Raw genomic sequence first — 22,980 nt, 5'->3', positions numbered from 1 at the left:
AGGAGTTCAACAGTTTTTAACAGGAATTTTTATTAGAGCAAATATGAAACAAAACGAAATGATTGTGTCAAAATAAATCCGTCTATCTGTCTATCATTCTATCATTCTTTCTATCACTTTATAGTTCTACCGTTCTGTTGTTCCATCCATCCATCCATCCATCCATCTGCCATTTTATTGTTCCATCCATCCATCCATCCATCATCGGTCTATCATTCTGTCATTCTTTTTATCCCTCTATTTATTGTCCATCCATCCATCCATCCATCCCTCATTCTTTCTATCACTCTATCTATTGTTCTACCATTCTTTGTTGTTTCATCCATCCATCCATCCATCCATCCATCATTCTTTCTCTCACTCTATCTATAGTTCTACCATTCTTTGTTGTTTCATCCATCCATCCATCCATTTTACTGTTCCATCCATCCATCCATCCATCCATCCATCCATCCATCCATCCATACACTGGTCTATCATTCTTTTTATCCCTCCCTCCATCCATCCATCCATCCATCCATCCATCCATCCATCCATCCTTCATTCTTTCTATCACTCTATCTATAGTTCTACCATTCTTTGTTGTTTCATCCATCCATCCATCCATCCATTTTTCTGTTCCATCCATTTTATTGTTCCATCCATCATCAGTCTATCATTCTGTCATTCTTTTTATCCCTCTATTTATAGTTCTACCATTCTCTGTCGTTCCATCCATCCATCCATCCATCCATCCACTGGTCTATCATTCTATCATTCTTTTTATCCCTCTATTTATTGTCCATCCATCCACTCATCCTTCATTCTTTCTATCACTCTATAATCTATAGTTCTACCATTTGTTGTTTCATCCACCCATCCATTTTACTGTTCCATCCATTTTATTGTTCCATCCATCCATCCATCCATCCATTCTTCATTCTTTCTATCACTCTATAATCTATAGTTCTACCATTCTCTGTCGTTCCATCCATCCATCCATCCATCCATCGGTCTGTCATTCTCTCATTCTTTTTATCCCTCTATTTATAGTTCTACCATTCTGTCGTTCCATCCATCCATCCATTTTATTGTTCTGTTCCATCAATTTTAATGTTCCATCCATCCATCCATCCGCCGTTTTGTTTCTGTTTTTGTTTCTTCTGTTTACTGTAGTATGAACTGGACAATTTGAGAGTCGCACCTGTGAAAAGAACCGTGAATCAGTGTGTTTTACACCTGCTGAAACAGTGTGTGCCGAACAGAACAGTCTCCACATTAGCTGAAGTTCAGAGCAGCAGGGTTTCATTAACCTTGGAACACAAAACCTTTCGTTCTCACTGTCTCTCTTGCTCGTTTTCTCTTCATCTGCTGATGACTGACCTCCAGCTGGCCGTCAGTATGTCTGTATGCACTCATATTTGTGCTTGCGGCTCATAAAAGGCACAGCTATCGATATCTCTCGTATGTTTACGTGGGACGCAGTAAGAGGTCGAGGGTAACACGGGACATGGTTTGTTGTGCTGGTGTCTGAAAGCTATTGATTTCTTACCATGCGCAATCAAACACAATTAGCCGTCGAATTCCTCAGACGGCGCACAGGCGCCTCTCCCGCTGTGCTTCTCCGGAGGGAGGACACTCTGTGCATAAGTGTTCACCCCTAAAATCAATGTATACCAAATGGAGAGGACGCAAATTGAGATTGTGAGAGTCGAGTTATGCTCCTCCCAATGTCCTGAGTTCACTTTTTGCTATAACTTCTCCGTTCTAGTCCCTTGATAGCACTGCTTAACGGCTCAGCCTCCCTCCGTCCTCTGTGCTGTAAATCATGCAGGCTCCGCTCCCTGGCCCCGATCCATAACCAGGAGAGGAGTCTCACTGGCGCTCGGGCATCGTGCCTGCTGAAAGATTCACCGGCGCTCTCTAAACTCATTTATGCTGCCGCTTCACCTCCACGTCTGCACTTCACTTATGGATTGACCAATGCAGATGGATGGCGAGGCATACATGTGTTGGTCTTTGGCCAAAAAGATGGCAAATGGATTGGAGCCGACTACCTCTGGCTGCCTCTGACCCTGGCAGCTGTTGCTTGGCAACCTTTGTTTGTTTCCATCTGCAGGATCAATCTAATTGGCCGGCTTTCCAATTACCAGCGTCCGACACTCCTCCTCTGGCCAATGGCATCACTCAATGGACTCCAGGTGTAAATAAAAGACAGGATGGATGGATAAATAAATGCCCCTTGTCATTTATTGACCGCCGGGTGTTATCCTCGGCATGTAGAGGCTCATTGTTTGTGTTGGTGTGTGTGTGTGTGTGTGTTTGTGACACACCAGGACGTCTTGTGGGAGAGAGGAAAGGTCAAGCATTGTGTGTTTGGATGTATGTGGCGTCATGGGAGGCATTGGCGTACATTTGATTAGGTGGTAAAACACAAACAGAACTGGCATGATCACTGCTGTTGGTATTTGGTGCTAAAAGCGAATCAACTTGATTAACAATTAACTGGCTTTTGATTCAAGTCACGTATATACTGTATTAGGGCTGTCAACAATTAAAATGTTTAATATAATTAATTACACAATGTGGCAATCAATTAATCCAATTATTCTCACGTCAAACTTGGCTGAGAAATTACCCCCAAAAGATCATTTAAAGTCATTATTGTGTTAAATGAGAAAAGCATCAAATAGACATTACAAAAAGTAGCTTTAGAATTTTTTTTTATTTTTTAATTTGATTCAACATAGAATTATAAACTTTTAGGCTTCAATGGCCATGAGGGTGAGTAAATGTTGACAGAAATTACATTTTTGGGTGAAATATACCTTATTTTTTTAATGAAATGACACTCTACATAAGAAACTAAAACTTCCAGTAGGTGGTGGTAAATGTCTGAATGAGTAAGTCATTGAATCATTCATTTGATTCCTTCTGATTCATTCAGGAATGAAGTAAATGGCTCTCTTTATGAATGGGCCATTGAATCATTGATTCACCCAATTGGTTCCCTCAAAATGCACATATATATATATATATATATATATATATATTTTCATTTAAGTAAATTTTGAGTGAAATATGATGTTGCTAAAAAGAATGCCGCATCATAACTGTTGCTATATCATGTATATTCTTGTGGATTGACCAATCAGCTTCCAGCACTGGATCTATTCATTTTCTAATGTTATTTATCACACAGTGTCACCCGCTTTCCAATCCACACCACAGCCTTCATTTCCCCTCTCAAATCCAATTAAACATCACGGCTGCAAATCCAAACTTGTTTAGCGCTGACAGGCATGCATAAACGCTTACTTGAAACAAGTAGAAAAAAAACAACAAATTACAAAAACACAGCCGGCAAATAAATGCATCAAATCAAATTAATCACATACTAATGGCTCATTAAATTAAACAGCCACAATGAATTTATTCTGCCAACAAAAGATGATGATGATTTGTGTTTCCTGTTTGCGATTTTGCCCACACAATACAGTAAATGAAAGTCCTTCTGGTGCTCTCAGGAGATTGCTCTCGTGTTAGAAGTGGGGCAGTGAATTGTGCAGATGGCCTCTTTGTATTACAGTCGGCCTTGTTGAGTTAGTATTAGAGGTCCTTGATTACAAACGTTTTTCCTAGAAAGGTGTTTGATACTGGCAGACTTGTGTGCAGTTTTAGTAGAACAAGATTTGTACTTTTTCTGAAGAAAATGTTTGTTTTGTTTGCTAATGCGAATGTTGCTTTGTGTTTGTGTCATGTTTGCTGGGTGGTTCTTTCAGGTCCGTAACACGAACAGTGAAGTGTTTAATTCTGAGGGTTTGGGAGCTGTTTGTGTAGCGAGCACCACTAATAATCTGTAAGGTTTTATCGTTGTCTTAACATTCTCATCTGTCCCTGACATCGTGTAAGTCTTTAAAGACGCTGTTTTTATCTCCTTCCCGTTGGACTCAGACGATCATGTTAAGCCGGGGTGGTGATGTATTGATTGAGGCCTGGGCAGGGCGGGTCAAGCCCCGGTCTGACCCCTGCTGAAGCACCAGAGGTTACGCTGATTGCTTCAGTGGTGATAATGTGTGTTTGTATGTGTGAGCCCTATCAGAATGATGAGATCCAGAGGCGGTGCAATCAGGCCCGTGTGTCATTCCCGCATGATGTCACAGACTCCCTAATGAACTGCCAGAGCTTTAATCCCCACTGTGTGTGTGTGTGTGTGTGTGTGTGTGGAGACGATCTCCTTAGCAGTGTTCAATATGACAATGATAGAATGTCTTTCTGGGAATTGAGCAGAGGGTCTGGGATGATTTTTATTAAGATGTGTCACCTTGGGATGATCCTGTCTGGATGTAATAAAAGCATTATCTTGCTTATTTCCCAGAATCCCACACACTGATCAAGGACTTTCAACAATGTTCAGGACACAGTATGTCTTATATGGAGTATACATATACCAGCCATAAATATTTGTTTACCAGCCATGAAATATAGATTAGTCCTTATTAAAGTTACAAAAGTTATTCACTCAAGAGTGAGTGATTTTTTTTCTTTTTCTTTTCTTTGTCTTTTGTTGTTTGAACATTAAAAACACAGACAGCAGCAGGTTTATTAGGCTGCTGTCACTTTAAGAGCTGCACTGATCCAATATACTGATACGCATGCGTTTTCTTTCTCTACTGTTTTTGTTGTAAACTGACTGTTTACAAAGATACTTGCCAAGATGGGCATTTTAACACAATTTTGTTTGAATATGTCTGTTCGAGTGACGTGAAAGAGAGCTCGATTCAGTATTTGCATGCTGTCTGAGACACAGCTTTCTGTGTGCGTGTTTTAAATGTTTGCGCGCAGCGAGTAACGAATAGAGTTTCCTTTCGCATCTTGTTCTTTAATATTTTAATTGGCAAGGCTTAAACTTTCGTGACGACGCTCTGTCAACTGTCTCAAACGTCATTCACATTTGTTGACATTCATGTTCTCACAACATTGCATTGCTAGAGTTCATAAAAATGTTACTGCATTTGGGGCTTGATGAGTGTTAATTTTAGGCCCTGTATATATACAGTATATAATATTTATGGTGTCCGCAAACAGTGATTGACTGTCATAGAACTGAAAGCAATTTACTGATATTTCAGCAGATGTTTGCTGCGGTGTGTCTGAGTGACCACAGCTGGAGCCTGTGTCTGAGTCCGGCCGGCCGGACCTGGTGTTAGCTTTAGCAGTCACGCTGACCCCGGGGCCCTCGCCGTCTCTGATGGGGTTGGCATGGTGACCGAGGTTGCTGTGGAGACTGACATGCTGAATGTGTGTGTGTGTGTTTGTTTGTCCTGTCCCTCACCTATAAGTACAGTCAACAGCTCTGCGTTCCCATGATTCCTCAGCACATTTAGCATCACTGGTGCATCGTAAGCGCTCCTAGGTTATATTTGTCCCGTCCCTCTGTCTCTCATGGACAGAAGCGCAGCTATTTCAGCACTTTGGCTGTGACACTGAGTGGCCTCACTCTGAATAATTCACTGCTGAGTATAGAGCCGTGTGCGAATGAGAGGGATAACCGCCGGATAGCTTATGTCATTTTCTCAGCTGGTTATCTTGGTGCACTCTCTCTCTTTCTGTCTCACTCCATCTTTCTATTGCTCTAACTCGCTGTCCTCTCGTCTTCACTGGACGCACGGTCTGATCTTCTGAGGCTGGACATGAATAGTTTATTTAATGCTTCCTGTAGCTCAGCGATTTACCAGGAATCCACGGCTAAGATTCATGACACAGGATAAGAGATGTCATGATGTGAGAGTTAATGGATTTATTAGAGCTGTAGGCCCACATGGACATTTATTTAGTTTTAACATTGCTTCAAAATTCAAGATGTACTGATGAAAACATAAAAACACAAAACTTATAATGTGTATTTCAGTTTCCGCAAAAATCTGAAGCAGCACAACTATTTTCAACATTGATAATAATCATAAATGTTTCTTGAGCATCAAATCATCATATCAGAATGATTTCTGAAGGATCATGTGACACTGAAGACTGGAGTAATGATGCTGAAAATTCAGCTTTGATCACAGGAATAAATTATATTTTACTATATATTCACGTAGAAAACAGCTGTTTTTCATTGCAATAATTTTTCATTGTTTTACTGTATTTTTGATCAAATAATTGCTTACAAACAATCTTAACGACCCCAAATTTTTTAACAGTAGTGTATATAATTTTAATTTATATGAGTCATTCACAGATATTATGCCTTTAGAAAACAAACTTTGACGCAGTCAAGCGTTCAGTTCCTCAGGCTCCTGTCTTCAGTAACATCTTCCTCTCTGTGGGTGTCTGAAGTTTGACGGAGAGTTTACCAACATCGGTGGGACTTCCGCTCATAACCAAGGTCTCAACAGCGGATGCAGCGTCAGATTCACTGATCTGTGGCTCCGACTGCAGCGCTAACGTCTGAACACGCCACTGTTTGCCTTTTGCCTTTGTGCAGCGCTCCAGGATTTCTCCATTAAAAACAAGCTATTGATTTTTGTGGAGTGTGCAGATTCACTTGGCACAGCACCAGCTCTCGCAGCTCTGATGAAGCTCGGCGATATGTAGCTGACGCTCATTTACTCTTAGTAAAAAGTGTGGAGGGAGGGAAGGAGTGGTGCGAGAGGTTAAGGAATGAATTTTTCCTGAAAGTTTCTGTGTGGCTCTCTCTCTTGTGTCGTAGGGTTTTCTGTATGCCTTATTAATATCCTCATACAGCACAAACGCTTGTAAGCTCAAACAGAGGGTCTGTTTGTTACAGTACTGTTGTATTGATGCATTCATTATATGAATATGAGAATAAAATAATATAACATTGTTTTCTGCAGTATTGTAGATTTTAAATGCATATTCATGATCTATTTTATTCAAATTTTCATATTACAGAATGTGTTATCATGTTTGGCTGGTGTGCTTGTCATCTGTGCTGATAATGGGTTTGATCTCTCAGTTGAAACTGACCGCTGAAGCTCTTGGTCAAGCTCACTAACTACATAAATGAAACACAACTTTTGCCCAGATTTTGGCCCCAATTTTCAGCCAATGCTAGTTGCCGAAGTCAGATCTAGTCTGCAGCTGACAGATGTTTAATATTGTGTTTTGATTTGTTACGCGTCTGCCAGCATCAAAGCACAAGTTTGTAATCATTTCCCAAGGTGGCAAGTGTATAATACCTAGTATAATGCAAAGGCTGGCCCGTGTGGTCCGATCCAACAGACGAGTTACTGTAGATCAAATTGCTCAAGAAGTTAATGCTGGTTCTGATAGAAAGGTGTCAGAATACACAGTGCATCAGTTTGTTGCGTATGGGGCTGCAGACCAGTCAGGGTGTCCATGCTGACCCCTGTCCACTGCTGAAAGTGGATAATGCGCCCTGCCACAAAGCAAAAATGGTTCAGGAATGGTTTGAGGAGCATAACGAGTTTGAGGCGTTGACTTGACCTCCAATTTCCCCGGATCTCAATCCAATCAAGACTCTGTTGGATGTGCTGAACAAACAAGTACGATATTTTTTTTTCTTTTTTTTTTTTGGTCTCAACTAACTAACTTTTATCCCTTCTTATTCTATATCAACTTGCTAAGGCATGCAGAGGCGATAGTGTGAATCTACAACCTTACTTTTACCAGCCTTTATTTTTAACTCTAGTGCAGGAAAAACACAGTGTCTGCATTCCAGTAGAGGGAGGAAGCAAAATATAGAACCATATGCCAGGCTGGTGATCTTTAGAAACGTCCATACTGAGTCTCTTGTGACTACAAACATCCTACACAATATTTCTTGCAAAGTCCATTATCCAGAGAGGAAGTTTAGGAGACACTTGGTTTAGTCTGGCAGGTTATAGTTCCATCGTTTGCCAAGAGCGATGGAGACCTTAGTCTGGAGCAACTCTCGAATGAGACGGATGGAGTGAGGGAGGAGGAGGAGAGGCACTTGGAAGACCGCAGGCCAGGAGAAATCAATAGATACACCCACACACACTCCAAACCCATCTGCTATGTGTGAACACCCAACACCACCTCAGAGCTGGCATGGAAGAGGCAAAAACACATTCTGTCCAAGTCTTTATGCACAGTTTGAGCAGTCAGTGTATTGTATATTGTACATGGGTTTTCAGTTGCAAGCTCTTCCATTTTTTTTATTGTTAAAGGATATTGTTCTAGTGACCTACAGTGTCTTTAAGGATCTTTAGCACAGTAACAAAGTTACAAAAGCTGTTGTAGAGCCGTGCCAGACTTTTTAGTTTTTTTCCTGTCTACAGTTTTGTGAAAGCGGTGTTGTTAGTCTTGTAAAAATCCATATAGCCTAGAGGTCAAAGATCTGGGCTGGTAGACCAAAGCATGCAGGCTGTTGTTGAACTGTCATCGCTGTGCACTTAAACAAGACATTTTGTCCCAGGTTACTCAGTGGGGAATGTCACTACAAGTATGCAGTAAATTGTTTTGGGTAAAGCAGTTTGTTAGGAATCTGTAAAAGCATGCAGAAGTGGATGATTTCCATCGTTCATACCTTTTAATCTTGATTTTATGGATATTTGATTACCCCATAATGCTTTAAAGTTTCAGGAGACTTGGCTGCATTTAAAACTATATAGTTTCAGATGCATACTGAATACTATATAGTACTATATAGTAGGCGAAAGATAGTACGTGACAAAAGAATATGTCTGAATTCACAGCACTCATAAAAGAGTAGACAAAAAGTACCCGGATGACCTACTTCTTTTCAGAGAGATTCTGAAGTGTGCATATGATGGACACTTTACTATCCCATGAGGCCACGGGAGAGGATTTGTGAATGGCGGTGAAGCGACACGACTGACGCTGGTAGGTCACATGATAATGACAACATGGCGAATGTAGTAAGTCTGGATTACATTCATACTATATACTTACTTATTCAAAATAAGTACCTACTTAAGCGAGTATGTGATTTTTCGGATGCAGCCTAATTGTAGTGTCATTCTCAAAAAAATGGTGAATGGCCTTTTTTGAGAATGACTGAATGTTGAACAACCTCAAGGGCACAGTGATGATAAAGCTTGACTTTACTTTCAGTAACTTTACAGTCTGTTGAACTTTATGATTCTAATAGCATTTGCCCCATAAATATGTCATAATGCATATGATCTTAATTACATGTATTTTAGATGAATCATGCGTTCAGGCATCACAAAGATTCATCAAGCACCATTGTGCCATTTAATGTCCATCTGTGTTTCATCTGAAGGTTAGCATGGGGTGACTTGCATGAATGATGCCGTGTGATCACAGTATCCCCAGATGAAGCAGTGGCAAAATGTACTGAGAGTGGAGATTTTTCTGCAGCACTCCAGAATGGTGCAGGGCTACGGTTAGTCCCGGTGCACTGGGGCAGGAGAGAACCCTTTAAGTCAGATGAAAAATGTATTCAACAACCCAGTGAAAAATCCATATTGAGACTCTCCAATGACAGGCACTTTAAAAATCTGCCTTAATGCAACAGAGAGGTTGATTTTTGAGGGTAAAGTCAAACATTTCAATGTGTGCCACATTCCTTTAGTGTATGTCTACAGTATGTCTCTCACTGTAAACGCTTGTTTTGTTCTTTGTGTTCCTCCTCCTCCTCCTCCCTGTAATCATAATCTCTGCCTTTGTCTGTCTTCTCTCATCCTCCCTCGCTCCTTCGTTCCTCGTCGCAGCTGCACCTCAAGCTCTAATTCTCATTTTCCCCATTTTAGCAATGTCTTGACTTCCCTTTCAACTTCTCCCGACAGCATCCTGTGTCTTAATTAAAATGGGGCCCTCAAAAAAGAGAGAAAAACTAATGAAAGAAGAAGCTGTTAATTACACAACAAGGTCACAAGCCTTTTACCTTCACAGCTTAATTGTGGCCTTGATTGTGTTTCTGCCTCATTTTTTATGCAAACTCCAGACTGACAAACGCAGTTAATTGTTGCTCAAGCACTTCTGGAGGGTCACGCGTTTTTGTGTGTCTGCAGAGCTAGTTAGTTTGTGTATCTGTGCAAGTGTGATACAAATTGAACTATGTGTGTGTTTCATTTTACAGATGTTTATGCATTGCTTTTTCCATAGAAGCCAATTCAACATCCTCCAGGCTGACCGTTAATTTCCCTTCATGACCTTCCTGCCCTATCTTCAGTTGATCCTCTCATTTCTCAACGAGGGTCACCCTGACCTTTAAAACCCTTACAGACCTGCCAGTGTCCACCTACCCTTCCATCGATCCTGTCATGTATAGATCCGTGTCTTCCTGACCATTTTACTCCCTTCGATTTCCAAAGGTGGACCACGCTGTCATTTTCTTTGGCCAATTGTATTAACGACTCTTAGGCACTAAGGTCAGAGGTGCTACAGTTTTGGGTTGGGGTCACTGGATCTTTTCAAAACCTTTTTCCGTGCATCTTGGCATGATCAATACCTTTACCCTCATTCCCTTCCTTTTTTATTCCTTCCCCACTTTTCTCCTTTTCTTTCCCTCCTTCTTTCCCCCGTTTTTTCCCTTAGGCAGACTAAGGTCAGAGGCATTACAGTTTTGTTTAGAGGTCATTGGATATTTTATAAACATGACCTTATTCCATGTATTTTGACATGGTCTATACCAGCTCCAGGAAGACCAATGTCCACCCCCCCCGTATCATCTTCATTGCTACTTCCTTTCTTCCCCTCTTTTTCATTTCCCTTATCTTTCCTATCTCCCTCTCCCATCCCCCTTTGGCACTAAGGTCAAATGTCAGAGGTTCTACAATCACCAGATTTGGTGACCTTTCTCCATGAGTCTTGGCTCGGTCCATAAAAATCTCTTTTCCTTCCTTCCTTGCTTTCATTTCCTCCCATTTCTTTCCCCTTTTTCCTTTTCTCCCCTTTTCTTTCTTTACCCATTTCTCCCCTTCCATCCCCCACTTTGATCATTCTGCACAGCATAACTGTGTTGTGTTACTTGGAAGAAATATTTGTTATCATTCCTGACCTCTACGCCATTGATCATGGAAATGTGACCATCCTCCAGACATCCATTTGTCTTCAAAAAATGGAAATCAATCAACAAACACACCTCTCATCTTTTGTATTATAATTAAATTGTTGGGTTTTGCTGCTGACTGTCCTGTTAAGAAGGAAATATTTGTACACTTCACAGCAATTTGTAATGTATGACATTCAGAGTCTCGATTGGTAGCGTCTGCAAAACTTTGAGGAATGACTTCTTTTCCACTTTGCTTTATCACTTAATGTTCAAGCTGAGCCTCACGCCCTGAAAGCGAAAGGGGAAAATGAAAAAAGAGCGATCCATTACCTGAGCTAACAATAAGGAGCAGTGTTTGTTTGAGGCTGCAAATGTGCCCAACCTGTCGTGCTCAGATATTTCTGAGAGATGTTGCAAATTTGCCTGCATCTCATTCTCAACCCCGCTCTCATTCTCCAAACCCAGCATCCTCATCAGTCGGACACCCTTCAGTGATTCAGAAACGAGGTTTTTCTTTCTTTTTTCTTTTCCATCTCTCTCAATTCCTTGAGTGCCGCACCTGAAATTGCTTTGACATTCAGATGCAAACATAACCATTGACACCCGCCTGATGGGTTTGGAATGCAAATGGACAGGGCTCTCTCTCCTTCCTCTCTGCTTTCCGATCTCATCCCTCTCTCCCAGCCTAATGAGGGAAAGCTGATAGCTTGCTTTCTCAGATCAGGCAGACGTGGATACAGGCGTGTTGAGATTGGGGTTTGAGGGGACAGGGGTAATGTCACCGAAAGTCTACAGGAAATCAATTTCACAAGTGCCGTCTCCCCACTGTGAAACGCAGCCCTGCTGTGTGAGAGGAGCAGAAGTGATACAGACCAGACAGTTCAGTCTCAGGCTCTCAGAAACACGTGAACACATTAGTACGCTTATTTAATGTTGCATTGGCACACTTCTGAGTATGGGTTACCATACTTGGCCTTCACGTGTCACTTTATGTGTCACTAATTCTAAATTCATTTTCATTCCTTGTCCCTTTTCCCTCTTCCTTCCTTCAGCATCCCCCCCTCCTTTGCCTAATCTTTCTTCTGTCTTTCCTTCCTTGCTTCCGTCCATCTGTCTTCCTTTATGCCTTTTTTGCTTTTTCTTCCTGCCTGCCCTCCTTCTCTTCTTCCTTCTTTACCTCCCTAACTTTTTCTCATCCTTCCAACTTTTTCTCTTCTTTTTCTGGATTCCCCTTCCTTCGTTCATTACCTCCAACTTTCTTAGCACTCCCTTTTCCTTTTTTTAACCTTTTCCCAATCCCCACTCTTCCTTCCATCTTTCCTTCTTTTCTTTCATCGATTTTCCCTTCCTACTCTGTTCCTTCCTTCCTTCCTTCCTTCCTTCCTTCCTTCCTTCCTTCCTTAATTACCTCCAACTTCCTTACCACTCTCTTTTCCTTTCTTTTCCCTTTCCCCCTCTTCCTTCCAACTTTCCTTCCTTTTTCCATCATTTTTTTCCTTCCAACTTTGTTACATCTATCCTTCCTTCCTTCCTTCAGCATTTTTTTCCTCCCCCCTTTGCCTAAACTTTCTTTTGTCTTTCCTTCCTTGCTTTCATTCATCCCTCTTTTATCTTTTATCTTATTCCTTCTTTACCTCCCCACTTTTTCTCTTCCCTTCAACTTTTCCTCTTTATTTTCTCATTTTCCCATCCTTTGTTCATTAACTCCAACTTCCTTACCAGTCATTTTTCCTTTCTTGCCCCCTTCCTTCCTTCCTTCCTTCCTTCAGCATTTCTTTTTCCTCCCCCCCTTTGCCTAAACTTTCTTTTCTTTCCTTCCTTGCTTTCATTCATCCCTCTTTTTTATATTCCTTTATCTTCTTCCTTTTTTACCTCCCCCACTTTTTCTCTTCCTTCCAACTTCTCCACTTTCTTTTTCTCATTATCTCACCCTTTGTTCATTAACTCCAACTTCCTTACCAGTCATTTTTCCTTTCTTTCCAACTTTCCTTCCTTTCTTCCAACTTTCCTTCCTTTCTTCCGTCAATTTTTCCTTCCTACTTTCGTTGCATCTGTCCTTCCTTCCTTCCTTCCTTCCTTCCTTCCTTCCTTTCTTCCATCCATCCATCCATCCATCCATCCATCCATCCATCTTTCCTTTGTTCCTTCCCTCCCACTTTCTCCTCTTTTCCCCTTACATTTTCCTTCCATCTGTATTTTTCATTTCCTTCCTTCCTTCTGTCTTTCCTTCTCAATTTCCTTTTCTTTTCTACCTTTTCCCCTCTTCACAACGCGAAATCTCTCACACACTTTATGTAGTTCTGTACCTCTGTAACAAGGCTCCCCAGGACCTTCTGTGAGAAATTGCACATGAAGTGGTCTATGATCTGTAAACGCGTTGACCTGAATTCTCAAGTTCACGTGACAGGAGCATCGTGCACACATGTAGTGATGCCTGACTCGTCTCTGATCTGCTCAGCCTTGTGCCTCTCCATCAGTGGCTTGGGCTCAGGCTCAGCTCTGGACATTTACAAATCTCCTCTGTACTTGGCTAAATGGAAACCATCCATCAGAGGTGACAGGAAGCAAACAAAGCCCCAACATTAGCTGCTTGGACGCTTTTGATGATGTCATCCTCCGTTCTAAGCCTCTGGAGGTGGGTGACCTAATGTGGTTCATTGGGAAGGAAGGGAGAACACAGTGCAAGATCTGTAGATGAAGCATGCAAACCAACAAGGGTTGACAGAGCTCTTTTGTAAGAAAGGTGTTAATATACAAAGTGCAATTGAGTCCAGGGGGGTGTGGGGTCATTGATTTGGGTCAAAGCAGATCCGTGTTTTAATAAGAGAACTGCATTGATGAGGATTGATCAGTGGTGATGTGGGAGATTCAAGGCCCACAGCTCACAGCTCAGATCATTCTTGTCCTGATTAGGATTAAGGCCGAGCAGTGTAATGTCCTCTAATTCTGACTCTTGTCCATGGTTTTTCTATTGTTCTGTTGGTAGCGATAAGCAGCATTGAATTTGAGAGTGTGAGAAGAGGGATTTGTGGGGGAGATGGAGAAAATGGGAGAGAGTTAAAGAGGCTGAGAAAGATGATAAGAGTAGGTTACAAAGAACATATAAGAAGAGTAAAGGAAAATGTGAGATGTGTTAAGAGGATCAGAGATATCCACATGAATGTGATGGACATGCAAAAAAAAGTCACCCTAAGAGTGCCTTCTTTGTGTTTTTACTTACAGGAAGCTAGGATGTTGTCATGTGATTAAGATTTACATTGGTAGGGTGTTTTAGGTGGTTGGTAGGTGGGTGGTTGGAGCCCACACCCAAATCTCTATAAATTTCTGTTCCAAAGCATATTTGATTGTTGCTGCTGTTACCAGACCACTGAAGGTGATTGTTCATGACATTTGAGATTTGGAAAAATAGCCTTTGTGCCTCTGATTAATGCAGAGGCCGTATCAATGTCACTGTAATCACTGTTGCAGAATGCACCGTTTTTGATGGGAAAACCGTGTGGGTTTCCTGCGTAACCTGAAAAGGTTATTACAGCCCTTTTAAACACAATGGTCTAAATTGTCACAGGAGCATGAAGAGCATATGATAGGCAGGACCTTTAAAATAGACCTTTCACTCCTTCATTTATGTGGATTTATTCCATTCGCGAGGGATTCTTTCATAAATTGGAATTAGCAGCATTGAGGCAGTGATCTGAATATGATGACATGAATTATTGATTCCCTGACAGCTGCTTGCAAATCTAGCCTGACATTTGGAAAAGAAGACGGCATGGAATTATAGCCTGAAAATTATGAAGGCCATTTGTGTCGAGACGAGAGAGGGAGAGCAAAGCAAACGTCTTTTTGGACTTATTAATATTCATTAAAACCTCCTGTCAGAGCGCCATTGAAACAATTCATTGCTCACGTTTACTGTATTACGTTCTTTATGATTTATTGATGTGTGTTTGAAAGAGCGGGGTGGTTATGAAGAGAGACCCCTCAGCGAAATCTGATTGCTCATACCAACCAGATCTTTGTCAGCGAGAGTCAATGACTTTTTTCTTTATTTCTAGTATTGTTTTTTTCTCTCCTTGCATTCCTTCTTTAACTTACACAAGCTAAAAAAACGCAGCTACTAACTACTAAACTCTTTCTGCACATATATTTTAATCTTTCTTATGGAAATTTGGTACGGTCGCACTACCTGTGTTGTGTTCTGCCTTGAATTAATTGCTTCTGTTTCTATTATTCGCATTTGTAAGTCGCTTTGGATGAAAGTGCCTGCTAAATGAACACATTTAAATGATTTGTTTGTTCTCCATTAGACTTCAAATGATGCATAATTTCAGATAATAAACCCAGGCATAAAAATTAGGCAGAGAATGTCCTAAAAATTGCTAACTTGTATATGCTGTACCTCCTACATCCCAAAGTGTAATTCTAAAAAAATTGATCCACAGGCCTATTTTCCCTTAAGATATTTGGCATTTATCTTTGTGCAAGATCCTCTGCAACCTGGAGCCCTGGTGTGACTTTTTGCTCGATCTGCATTCTAGTTCCTCATGGCACTAAAGAGCCAATCATCTCGCTGGTTTCTGTTAAGCAACCCCTGCTGATGTCACATTAGATAAATTGATCCGTATGTAGCCAGCTGGTCTGTTGTGGAATTAGACAAAAATGGGATCCTTGGGAATTTCTGAGTAATGTCAGCAGATATGGGTTGTAATCTCATTCCCTTCAGTGTGTGTGTGTTTGGCTTTGGCTGTCTTCAGTTGTCTGTTTTTGCCTGTTTTTGTACATTGCTGTTTAAAGTCAAGTTGTAAAGACAGCAGCAAAAACAAACAGGTCTGATACCACAGTGCTTGCAGTCATTTTGTTGGTGCTGCTTGCAGGAATTAACTCGACAAGCCATGAGATTGGTGCGCTTTGTATCCGTGTATGAATGCTTTTATATTCCATATCACTTATTTTGATGCTTTTCTCATTGTCTATCGGATTTTGCTTGCCTCGCTGGAAAACAGGACAGTATGTGTGTGTTTGCTGCTTGGGTCACTTTGTGCGTGTGTGTATTCATGTGCATATTCATTCCATGTTTTCCAGAGAATTGTTTTTATGACCCTGTCAGAGCATCGATGGCAATGATGATTGTATAATGATTCAAAATGAAATTGGGGGATGGACAAATGAATGAAAGCATGGGGTTGAGTGTCAAGATGTATAAATGATACCCTTAATATCTAGAGGTTAGTGATCTTAAAGCATGTTCAAGCCTTGACAATGACCTGCATGCAAGTATAGCACCTTTAAAGGATTAGTTCACTTCAGAAATAAAATTTCCTGATAATTTACTCACCTCCATGTCATCCAAGATGTTCATGTCTTTCTTTCTTCAGTGGAAAAGAAATGAAGGTTTTTGAGGAAAACATTCCAGGATTTTTCTCCATATAGTGGACTTCACTGGGGTTCAACGGGTTGAAGGTCCAAATCTCAGTTTCAGTGCAGCTTCAAAGAGCTCTACATGATCCCAGACGAGGAATAAGAGTCTTATCTAGAGAAACCATCGGACATTTTCTAAAAAAAAGAAAGAAAAATATATACATTTTAACTACAAATGCTGGTCTTGCACTGCTCTGTGATGCTCCACGCATTACGTAATCACGTTGGAAAGGTCACGCATGACGTAGACGGAAGTACCGATCCAGTGTTTACAAAGTGAACGTGCAAAGACTAAGTCAAACGGCCTTTACAAAAAAAAGGTAAAACAAAGATGATGGATAATTTTGAAGTTGGAGGAGAAAATGAGATGAGTTTTTCGCCCTACCGTGGTACTTCCGCCTACGTCACGCGTGACCTTTCCAACATGATTACGTAATGCGTGGAGCATCACAGAGCAGTGCAAGACGAGCATTTGTGGTTAAAAAGTATATAAATGTTTATTTTTTTTAGAAAATGTCCGATGGTTTCTCTAGATAAGACTCTTATTCCTCGTCTGGGATCATGTAGAGCTCTTTGAAGCTGCACTGAAACTGACATTTGGACCTTCAACCCGTTGAACCCCAGTGAAGTCCACTATATGGAGAAAAATCCTGGAATGTTTTCCTCAAAAACCTTCATTTCTTTTCCACTGAAGAAAGAAAGACATAAACATCTTGGATGACAATTTATTAATTAATAAAAAAAATAACAATTATTAAATTAAGTTTGGTCCATATGGAACATTGCGACTCGTTGTTGCATGAGTTTTCTCGGTTACTTTACCAGCGTGAGCTTCCATCACTTACTGCTTGTACGGGCAACAAATAACCTCTTAATCATGTGTAATATGAACCTCATTAGTTGAAGGATTTTGTTCCTGGAGGCACAGTCACGCATTTTTTTTTTTTTTCTCCAAGTAGCATATTATGCTCCCAAGTAGATCTTTCATGTTGGTTAATAAGGTCTAAAGCCATGTACTCTTTTCTGGTCTCAGGTTGTAAGTGATGCCATTTTTCCGGCCTGTATTCGTTTCTGCCTCTAGAAGCTGCAGGTTTTGTTGTCTCAGAGTCTGTAACGGGTTCTTTTCTGTGTGTTTTCAGCCTGTCCTCCGGGCACCTACAAGATGTCATCACGGCAGCAAGAGTGTTTCCCGTGTCCGGCTAACAGCAAGGCTGAAGAAGAAGGCTCCGTGCTGTGTGTGTGCGAGGACGACCACTTCAGGACCCCGCTGGACCCTCCATCCGCACCCTGCACACGTAAGACTGTCCTTCTGTCTGCATGTCAGTGATTATGTGTGTAATTACTTGTTTGTAAATTCCCATAACCAGCCCTATTGATTCTTGGTTTAATTTTGTTTGCCGTGTGTTTTAGCACTGACAAGATGCTGTGTGATGCTGATTGATAGAAGTTTCATCTTTTGCAACTTCTTGACCTTTTGATTTGTAAAGCAAATGATCTTTGTGAAATAGAGGATCTAAACCTCTTAAAAAAACTTCACTACAAACTTATCAGCAGTATTGGATCATAACATTGCCCACAATATTGTGAACAAAAATTTTAATTAAAGTATATGCCATTCACACGTTAATTTCACTGAAAAGAAGCCTGACACAGCAGCATTAGCTCAACCAATAGCGTGAGTTCAGGGCGGGGCTATCTGTTTGCTGACCAATGGAAAACCATTTCCAAGAACAATCATTATTTTTTGCAGTTCTGTTTAGTGGCTTTAGTGCCACAGAAATCACACATTTAACCTTTCAATTATTCTGTGACCGGCCGTTTATTCTAGGCTGAACGAGTCTCTGACTGCTTATGAGTTTTATTTACACCATTAATTACTGTATTGATTAGGCTGCTGGTATATAAGGGAGAGAAAGACTCTGTGATAGTGTTAATTATAGTATCGATTCTACAGTCCCTCTTATGAGCACATGCCACCAGTTTATTATCGAGAGAGAGAGAGAGAGAGAGAGAGAGAGAGATGTCTATAATGTAGGAAGGGACTGTAAATGACAGAAGACAAAGAATTGAGAGACATGAAGTGGATTGCATTACCCTTCTGTGTGTTTTTTGTGTGCTGTTCTGTTTTGCCAGTGAGTGTGTATGAGTGTGTGTGTGTGTGTGTGTGTGTGTGTGTGTGTGTGTGTGTGTGTGTTTATCCTGACTGCAGCTGTTCCCAGTGCTCATGGCCACACGTGGACCCCGTTGCATAACCCTTCAGAGCCTTTAATAAAACAACGCTTCTTGCACACGTTTAAATTATTCCGTACGCAGACACTCACACTTCAGCGTTTGCGTTACACTTTCATGATCATCTGATGCGTTTATGAGACATGAGGCTAAACCGTGTAGCATCAGTTACGGCCCACTGTGATTAAAACACTTCATACCTTTACTTGATTCCCACACTTAAAGGGTTAGTTCACCCAAAAATGAAATTTCTGTCATTAATCACTCTCCCTCATGTCGTTCCACACCCGTAAGACCTTCGTTCATCTTCAGAACACAAATTAAGATATTTTTGATGAAATCCGAGAGGTTTATGACTCGTCCATAGACAACAATATAATCAACACTTTCAAGGTCCAGAAAGGTACTAAAGACATCGTTAAAACAGTCATGTGACTGCAGTGGTTCAACCTTAATGTTATGAAGAGACGAGAATACTTTGTGCGCAAAAACAAAACAAAAAAAACTACTTTATTCAACAATCTGTGTCATTCTCATACATTGTTTACGTCCAGTGCTTCCAGGTTCTACGTCAGAATGCCGACTCATTATTGGCAGAGGCTGATCATGTGAGCAGAATGACACATTTGTGTGATGCTCACGCAGGAGCCGGCCAATAATGAGTCGCCGTTCTGACGTGTGTGTGTGTGTGTGTGTGTGTGTGTGTGTGTGTGTGAGGGCAGTGTCCACACCTGTAGTTCTCCTGGCCTGATCTGATGATGGGCAGCTTTAAGCCCTGGTGACATTTAAATGTCTTCCTGCTGCTGACAGATTCTTGTCTGACAAACGGCATTAGAGACGCGGGGCTCCAGCCTCGACCCGCTCCTCCCCGAGTCAACAGAGCGTTCCTGCGCGACAGGACAGCAGCAATTAACGCATCAGATCTCTCTCCTCCTCCCTGCTCCACTTTTATCTCTCTCTCTCTCTCTCTCTCTCTCTCTCTCTCTCTCTCTATTAGATTAGAGACTCATTCATTCTGCCCACATGATTCTCCATGAATCAGTTGCAGCTTCTAAAGGAGGTTGTTGTGAACGCTATTGCAGAATCTCACACATGCAGTTCTGTACAGCCGCTTTAAGGTCCTTGATCTTATCATGAAATCAACTGCTTTTCATGGACTGTCACAAAACCATCAAACAATCTGAAAAACGACGAGTACATAAGCAATAATTGGTAGTTGCTGTTCAAGTTGAGTTCATCTTCAGTGTCCTTTTGAAATCTGCACACTTTTGTGGGTGGAAATGCAGTAATTCTCTGTATTTACCTTCAAGTGAAGCAGAGAGTGTTATATTATGAAAGTAGCCAAAAATATTCATATGTTAATTTTTAAGCAATTGTCTGAATTTACCTTTAATCAAAATTTAAATTTAATTACAATTTTTAAGTTTTGCCAGTTTTAAGAAAATAATTATTGAAGTGCATTTTACAAGAAAATACTTATTTCAGTTTTTCTACTTCAAAAATTCAGATTTAATTCAATGTGTTACTTGTTTTTCGGTGTAATGTTTTATGCTGTGTCTCAAAAAAGAGTGTTAATAATAACAATAATAATGTAAAAAATATATATATATATAATGCAATATAATATATATAGAGAGCACGAAAAGATGTGTTCCTCTCTCTTTGTGATCTTTCTGCTGGTGTTGGTCTGTGCCGTTGATCCTCTTCTCTCTCTCTCTCTCTCTCTCTCTCTCTCTCTCTCTCTCTCTCTCTCTCTGTCTTCCATGGCCTGCGTTCATTTCCTCTCAAGTGATTTTAAGCCTCAAGCTCCGCTAAGCTTCACCCAGTTGTAGCTAATTGGGTTAAATTATTAAAAAGAATTACAGTTCATTGAGAGGTAATTATCGTCATGTTAATTAGAGTATGTTCAGATTGCTTTTTTTTTTTTTTTGGTGCAGTATTTTTATTTTAATCAAGCTCAACAAGCTTCATTTATTTCTTTTCTAATCTCTCTGCACACAGGCCCCCCCTCTCCTCCTCGCGATCTGGTCTACACCCTCAAACAGTCCACGCTCATTCTGGACTGGGCCACGCCAAACGACTCCGGCGGCCGGGGGGATCTGACCTATAGCGTAGGCTGTCGGCGGTGCGTGGGGCCCCCGCGGGCCCCGCAGGTGCAGTGTGAACCCTGTGGAGCCAGTGTAGGCTTTGTACCGCAGCAGAGCGGCCTGACGGAGCGCACGGTCACCGTGGTCAACCTGCTGCCCAACTCCAACTACTCCTTCAGCGTGGAGGCGCGGAACGGCGTCTCAGAGTTACTCCCCAATAAGAGGTTCTACACGCAGGTCAACGTCTCCACCAGCCTTCCAGGTACATGCAGTACATTATTTACACTAGTGTTTATCCAGTATTGTTCCCTACACACTTAAATAGGACCTGTTATGACCTTGCTGTTGTTTTTGTGCTCTACTAGAACAGGTTTTCCTGCTTGAATGTTGATTATTTTCCTCATATTCTCCATTGTTGCAGCTCCTCTCTTCCCAGTCTGTCAGTAACGCTCTGTTTAGTGAATGCTTGTTGTTTCCTCTCTGTCATGGACCAAACGTGTTTCTGATGTTGATAGAGGCAGTATTTGAGGACAGCATTAATACTGCAGCAGATGTTTTCACTCATCTCTCTTTGATTTGAGTGGAATAGGCCCTGTTTTGAGCCAAATGAGTTTGTGACAAAGCAGCTTATTTATCTTAGTGCTTCTCCATTTCATTGCTTCTCGTGTCATTGATGTGTTTGTGTGGGATTAAACACAGTTCCTGATCGGCAGTGGTCAGTGATATTGATTATTATTATTATTATTATTATTATTATTATTATCATAAATCTCAAAAAAGAATCTCCTAGAATACAGCAAATTGATTGCAACAGCAGCAAAATACGTAACAGCTTGCCACAATCTAAGAGAGACAGCAACCAGTGGACAAAACTAGAATCAGAAATATTCTTAATGTTTGTACAGTTTTTATTTTTTATTTTTTATTTTATTTTATTTTTTTTATTGTTGTTATTTCTTGTACGTATATTTATATGTTTATGCATTATATAATCATTATTTGTTCATTGTAATGGCCACTGCTTTGGCAATACTGTGTAAGTCATGCCAATAAAGCAAATTTGAATTTGAGTGTGAGAGAGTGTGAGAGAGTGTGAGAGAGTATGAGTGAGTGAGTGTGAGTGAGTGTGAGAGTATGAGAGAGTATGAGAGAGTGTGTGTGAGTATGACTGAGTATGACTGAGTGAGTGAGTTAGTATGAGTGAGTATGAGTGAGTATGAGAGAGTATGAGAGAGTATGAGAGAGTGTGTGTGAGTATGACTGAGTATGACTGAGTATGAGTGAGTATGACTGAGTATGACTGAGTGAGTGAGTTAGTATGAGTGAGTATGAGTGAGTATGAGTGAGTATGAGAGAGTATGAGAGAGTGTGAGAGAGTATGAGAGAGTGTGTGTGAGTATGAGTGAGTTAGTATGTGTGAGTATGAGTGAGTATGAGAGAGTATGAGAGTTAGTATGCGTGAGTATGAGTAAGTATGAGTGAGTGTTATTACAGTCACAGTAGTAATTAGTAATAGTAATACAGTCAGGATAGTAATTACCTCCATCCAACGGCCCCTTGAGGTAAATGGTGTATTAATATAGTAAACAATGTCTCAATGCAGAAAGGTTAGTGTGAGGGTTTGTTTAGGAGTTAGAAAATATCATTGACTCAATGCACTAACAGCACAAGTCAATGGAGAGCGGCCACCATGACAGAAACACAGACGTGCGTGTGTACATGTCGACCCGTCAGCGCTCGCTCCATTTTTAGTGCTGACCAATTACAAAATGAAGTTGTATAAGAGCAACATCTGGAGTCAAGCAGGGCTCAGTGAACAGCTGGTGTGTGTTTGTGTGAGCGGTCAGTTCCAAAGAGTTTGCCTACACACACACACACAGACACACACACACACACACACAGACACACACACACACACACCGCACACTATATTATGTAAATACCCAGTACACACTTCAGATATCACTAGAGTATTAGACACTCACCTATGTCGTCAAATGCCTCTACAGGACAATGTGCACTGACATTAACTCACTTTACACAATACCCAGATTAGCACAGACCCGCTGAGCTCCTCACACACACACACACACACACACACACACTGTACCGCTGCCTCAGATCCTTCAGTGATCTCTCGGTGCCCGAACACAAAGGCTGAAATGAGCGGCGCTGGAGCTGCATGTTTATTAATGGAGCAGATCTCTTTCATCAAGACTTCTACACTCTCAGATTTTGCTTTCCATTAAAAGTAAATTGCGGAGCGTTTATTTGGCA

The 22,980-nt window shown here is 41.0% G+C and overlaps 1 protein-coding gene across 2 annotated transcripts in view; it reads left to right on the top strand.

Moving 5' to 3' along the window:
• The window catches only part of LOC127500986 (ephrin type-A receptor 7-like), a 116,775-nt gene that overhangs the window by 51,445 nt on the left and 42,350 nt on the right, over positions 1-22,980 (top strand). For both annotated transcript variants that reach the window (XM_051872656.1, XM_051872657.1), the window contains exons 4-5: positions 17,527-17,682; positions 20,618-20,965. In XM_051872656.1, the coding sequence (XP_051728616.1) occupies positions 17,527-17,682; positions 20,618-20,965 (504 nt within the window). The remainder of the gene's footprint in view (positions 1-17,526; positions 17,683-20,617; positions 20,966-22,980) is intronic.

The sequence above is a fragment of the Ctenopharyngodon idella genome, chromosome 19 (assembly GCF_019924925.1).
Source record: "Ctenopharyngodon idella isolate HZGC_01 chromosome 19, HZGC01, whole genome shotgun sequence".
Taxonomy (NCBI): domain Eukaryota; kingdom Metazoa; phylum Chordata; class Actinopteri; order Cypriniformes; family Xenocyprididae; genus Ctenopharyngodon; species Ctenopharyngodon idella.
Note: the sequence above shows the minus strand (reverse complement) of the source record. Positions and strands in the feature narration are given on the sequence as shown.